General features: G+C 36.0%; 1 protein-coding gene across 4 annotated transcripts in view; it reads right to left on the bottom strand.

The window, feature by feature from the left end:
• Positions 1–3,852: 3,852 nt before the first annotated feature.
• The window catches only part of MTX2 (metaxin 2), a 45,521-nt gene continuing 43,373 nt past the window's right edge, over positions 3,853–6,000 (bottom strand). For 2 of the 4 annotated variants that reach the window (XM_081314750.1, XM_081314751.1), the window contains one exon: positions 3,853–4,988. In XM_081314750.1, the coding sequence (XP_081170876.1) occupies positions 4,832–4,988 (157 nt within the window). In that variant the 3' untranslated portion in view covers positions 3,853–4,831. The remainder of the gene's footprint in view (positions 4,989–6,000) is intronic. The other 2 variants (XM_081314752.1, XM_081314753.1) reach the window with 1 other exon arrangement.

Below are 6,000 nucleotides of genomic sequence, written 5' to 3'. Positions count from 1 at the left end.
CGAGTTAAGATTTTTCTCTATCATATTGAAAAAGTAAACATTTATTACATGTTAGTTTAGTATCACTGTATCTTTGATCAGACGCGGTGGCTGAGCTTGTCGATCAGGTTGGCAGTTTGGCGGGTCGAATCCCGAGTGCCGCGTAACAAAGTGAGCGCCTGTTACTCGTCCCAGCTTCTGCCAACCTAGCAGTTCGAAAGCACGTAAAAATGCAAGTAGAAAAATAGGGACCACTACGGTGGGAAGGTAACAGCGTTCCGTGAGCCTTTGGCATCTAGTCATGACCACGGAGACGTCCTCAGACAAGCGCTGGCTCTTCGGCTTTGAAACGGAGATAAGCACCAGCCCCTAGAGTTGGAAACGACTAGCACGCACATGCAGGGGAACCTTTACGTTACCTTTATCTTTGATCAAGCCTCAGTTTGATCTATCTCATTTTCTCTTAATATATAGAAAAGCACATCCAGTTGTCTTCATTAAGCTCCAATTGTGAATTATGACTATTTCTTATTAATGCATGATGTGCCATGTAGCTATTTCAATTCATTTCCATTCTAATCTTTTCTGTAAAAATTCTAGTATACTGCTACAACACATAAGACAATTAGATTTTCATGTAAAGAGCATACATTTCACAGGCTGAAGACTTTCTGCCCCTGGACGGTGTTAGAATCCAACTTTCATTAGCCCACCACTACAGCAAGTAATCAGGAAAAATAGGAATTAAAGTTTCTGCATCACTGTCATGAAAACAACATAATTTTTAATCAAGACAGCATGGAACAATAACAGATTTTTCAACAATGTAATTGTCCTGTTATAAGGTCCAAAAAATCTTTTCGGAAGATTATCAGAACAAGGCATAAGATATACATATTAATATATACATTTGTATATGATACTTTTAGTTTAAAACTATATATGGGCTGAAGAGATCATATAATAAATATAAACTGCAATATAAACTGAGTCTCCCTTCATAAGGAAAGAAACGTGAACTCATTTTCAACAAAAACCTCTTGGCAATTTTAAGGGCAATATTTTTTTAAATGACACTCACCAGTATTATTGCATGTGCTACTGTTTTAAAATTAGATGGTGATATACACAGAAATACACATAACATGTACTCTGGCCATGTACTGCCAGAGTAACTTACATTTTTATTAATTACAATGATTCACAATTACAGTTGTATTATGGACAATAAGTAGTTTCTTTTGATGTTAGCTGTTTTAAAATTTTCCAATCTTAGAAACCTTTTTAATCCTACACTTAAGCCGCCATTAATTGCTTTAGTTCATAAAACGGCACTTTATCCAAACGAATACTTTGAAAAAGTGCAGTAGCCTCCTAGCATTGTCATTCAAACACCTACTTTTCATGCTTAACCTAATTTAAATAGAGGATTCTGATAACTCAGATGATTAGAAAGGGAATGATGTTGATTGGGGGGCTGATGGAGAATATAGCTGTTTACAAAAAATATTTATATGAAATAGATTTGCAGCTCATCTTACTTTACTTATTGAGTTTGCAATGTAATTCACTCATCTCCATATCTTTAAGTGCAGTCTAAGTGGCTCAAATAGATTTATGCACACTTTATTTGCTTATAATAGATCATATCTCTTGCTACGTCATTTTGAGATAGTGGGGATTTATAGTCCAAGAGACACTTTCAAACTGAGTTAATGCATGGTGTCAGGCTTTAAGAAGTTAAAAGGTTGACTGGATGCTGCTGAACAAGACTTGCAGTCATTTTGTCTTGTAAATTGGTATTTAGATTACTGATGATTCAAGCAGGAAACAAATTTGGCTACTGACACCATAAAGAAAAATAATCCTTTCTTCCAGAATTCAGAATAAAATCATTTTGTAAATGGGAACCTAGATAAACACATGCAGCAGCCAAGCCATCTTCAAAGAATTGGTTTTCCATTTATTCCCTGAATGGAAGCATTTGAAAAGTGAGCTTATAAAAGCCCAGTCTAGCATAATACCAATGAACAAAAAAATAACAGCTCTCAAAAGAAATCAGCATGGCTGCATAAAGAACTCTCTGATAAATTGAAAGATAAAAAGTATAAAAAGTGGAAAGAGGGGCACATAACTAAGGCACAATATCAGCAAATAGCCCAAGCCTACAAAGATGAAGAGAGGAAAGCTAAAGCTCAAAATGAACTAAGGCTTGCGACAAAAGTCAAAAATAACAAAAAAAGCTTCTTTCAACATTTAAAAAATAAGAAAAAAGTTAAGGAAACGATTGGTCCATTAGTGGTAGAAAGTGGCAAGAAGGTGACAAGCAATAGAAAGCAGAACTGCTTGTTTTTTGCATCCATCTTTACACAAAAGGAAAAAACACAAGTTAAGATAAGCAAGAAAATGGTAACTGAGCAGTTGTCCACCCTAGACTAGTTCAAATCACCAGGAGCAGATGGATTACATTCCAAGGTTCTGAAGGAATTGGCAGATATGATCTCAGAATCACTGAACTACCCGAGGACTGGAAAAGAGCTAATGTAGTTCCCATCTTCAAAAAAAGGAAAAAAAATGGACCCAGGAAACTAAAGACCTATCAGCCTGACCTCAACACCTGGGAAAATTCTGGAAAAGATAATCAAGCAACAAATCAGCAAACACCCAGAGGCAAACAAAGTCATTACCAAAAGCCAACATGGGTTTGTCAAAAGCAGAAAATGCCAGACAAATCTTATTGCATTCTTTGACCAGATGACAAAATTAGTGGACCAGAGGAATGCTGTGGATATAATTTACTTGGACTTCAGTAAGGCATTTGATAAATTACACCACAACCTACTACTTGATAAGATAGAAAAATGTCGGTTAGACAGCATCACCACCAGATGGATTCGTAGCTGGCTGACCGGCCGTACTCAGCATGTGGTCCTCAATGGAACTGCATCTACATGGAGGGAAGTGTGTAGTAGGGTGCCCCAGGGCTCTGTTCTGGGCCCAGTGCTCTTCAACATCTTCATCAAAGATTTGGATGAGGGGATAGATGGGGAACTCATCAAATTTGCAGATGACACCAAGCTGGCAGGAATAGCCAACACTCCAGAAGATAGGCTTAAGATACAGAAGGATCTTGACAGACTTGAACATTGGGTGCTATCTAACAAAATGAAATTCAATGGTGAAAAAAGTAAGGTTCTACATTTAGGCAAGAAAAACCAAATGTACAGGTATAGTATAGGGGGTTCCTTGCTCAATAGTAGTAACTATGAGAGGGATCTTGGAGTACTAATGGACAATCACTTAAATATGAGCCAGCAGTATGCTGCAGCTGCCAAAAAAGCCAACACACTGCTAGGCTGCATTAACAGAGGGATAGAATCAAGATCACGTGAAGTATTAAAACTACTTTACAAGGCCTTGATAAGGCCACACTTGGAATACTGCATCCAGTTTTGGTCACCACGATGTAAAAAAGATGTTGAAACTCTAGAAAGATACAGAGAAGAGCAACAAAGATGATTAGGGGATTGGAGACTAAAACATGTAAATAATGGTTGCTGGAATTGGGTACACCTAGTTTAATGAAGAGAAGGACGAGGGGTGACATGATAGCAGTATTCCAATATCTCAGGGGTTGCCACAAAGAAGAGGGAATCAACCTATTCTCCAAAGCGCCCCAAAGCAGGACAAGAAACAACAGATGGAAACTAATCAGAGAGAGAAGGAACCTAGAACTAAGGAGAAATTTCCTGACAGTTAGAATAATTAATCAGTGGAACAACCTGCCTCCAGAAGCTGTGAATGCTGCAACACTGGAAATTTTTAAGAAGAGACTGGACAACCATTTGTCTGAAATGGTAAAGGGTTTCCTGCCTGAGCAGGGGGTTGGACTAGAAGACCTTCCAACTTTTTTATTGTTATTGTTACTATTATGCAAGAATATTCCTTTTTCAGTCTTTGTTTTCAACCGATCAAATGAATTGGAAAAAGCCAGAGAACAGTCAATTTTGAATTCAATTCATCTTTGCTATATTTGAAAAAATAATTTAAATACAGGTTCTAATTAATAGCTTTTAAAATAAATAAACAGGATATAAAACGATAAGGTGGGACAAATGCCTTCAGATAACCTGAGCAGACACTCAAAGACATGTAACTAAGAAAGAGAACCAACTCAAAAACATGGGATTTATTCAGACTGACTTTATCTCCAGAATTATGATTAAAAAATGAATAATTTCATATTTTATTATTTTCACATTTTTACTATAAATTAATACATTTTACAGGTTCTGCATTATGTGTAATTTTTCGTGCTATTTGTTAATATTTTAAATACTGTTTAATCAGATAAGAGAATTCTGCTTATATAGCTGGATAAAAATGCAAATTTTATTTATGTAAACATTCTACAGTTACCTTTAACCATAATCCCAACTTAGTAGCTCAATGGATGCAGTGCAATTATAAGAATGTAACATGTATAGGCAGTTAAAATATTAAGAAAAACACTTATAGAATTATCTAAACTTTATTGTTTTACATATTGACACAATACTGTTTCAAGGTCACTTCAAAAGAATATTAAAATGGCACACAGACATGTATAATGAAAAACTCAAATTTTGATTTAAATACAGTAGGTTTCTTGGGTTCATCACAGGTAGATTCTTTTGGACTACAACAGTTTTGGCATAGCTGACTCAGATTGTGAACTAAACCCAATTTTCAAATCTGTGCTACTAATTTTTTAAAACAAAACAAACACAATCAAAATATTAATTTTATTATTACTATCATCATGAGCATTCTGTTTATCAAAGACTGTTTGGAGAAGAAACATCGGGCAGTCTTAACTTTGACCTTCAAAGTAGTGTTGTTCTATTCTTCTGCAAAATGCAATGAGGTTACTGTAGCCTTTCACTTTTTCTGACAGTTCATCGCTGATCAACTGGGTAGTAAGGATTGTGAACAGATGTCCAAATACCAAAGCATCTAATTCAGTTGGCCTATGAACAAAAGAAAACTAGTATGTTGAATGAGAGAGAGCCATTGCAAGTCACATTATCCATTAGTGCCAATTGTATATCCAGACCACTGCATAATATCTTCATCTTTCCATTTTGAGGAGAAAATGCTATCAACTGCCTTTATTCCACACCTCTTCTCCTTAAGGTGGTGACAGAAGGTTGCCAGTTTATGGCTTGAAAGCTACAACAGTGATAAAGAAGCATACAAATGCTTCACCAATCACAGCCATGCCTACCCCAATAATGAAGAAATTGGTGGGCCGGAGGGATATTAATAAAGGCCAAAAAAAATTAGATTTGGCATATAAGCACCCAGTCACTGCTCAACAGCAATAATCTTGAGGGGGTTTTTTTCTGAGTACTGTCCTTTTAATCTGAGGATCAGAAAGTAGACTGCCTTCAAGCTTAATGTTAATATAAGTGAATGTAAAAAGTCTCTCTCCCTCCCTCCCCCCCCCCTCTCTCTCTCTCACACACACACACACACAAACAAACAAAGATATTTTGAGAGAATGGGATTGGTATCAATTCAAATGATCAAAGCATTGAAAATATGAATTAAATACTATTTTTAAAACATATTACTGAGGGATATAATCAAAGAATAACTTAGAATGGAAATAAACTTGCGGTGGTAGCATTTCTTTACTCTAACCTAGATTTTAGAGTGTGTTGATTTAGACAAAAATCAATTTTTTAGAAACTTCTTTGGAAACTCATTTTACTGAAATTCTTCATATAGTGCTTTCTAACTTGATCCCATTAACCTTCCTGGATGTTCCTCCTTGCCTCCTCCTGTGGCTTTGTCAAGTTGCCCAGAGGTAATCTAGCCATCCCTTCACTCATAAATTAAGAAATGCAGAAAGAAGCTGTTTCCTGATTCTTGGCTCTTCGACCAATAGGCAGTTACTATGATGCCCTTTTTTTACCAAAAGTTGGAAAAAAGAGAAGAGTATTTCATTTAATCTATAAAAAAAAGAAAAGAAATACA

This window comes from Vipera berus, assembly GCF_964194415.1.
Source record: "Vipera berus genome assembly, chromosome: 1".
Lineage (NCBI taxonomy): Eukaryota > Metazoa > Chordata > Lepidosauria > Squamata > Viperidae > Vipera > Vipera berus.
This window is presented reverse-complemented; position numbering and strand designations above follow the sequence as displayed.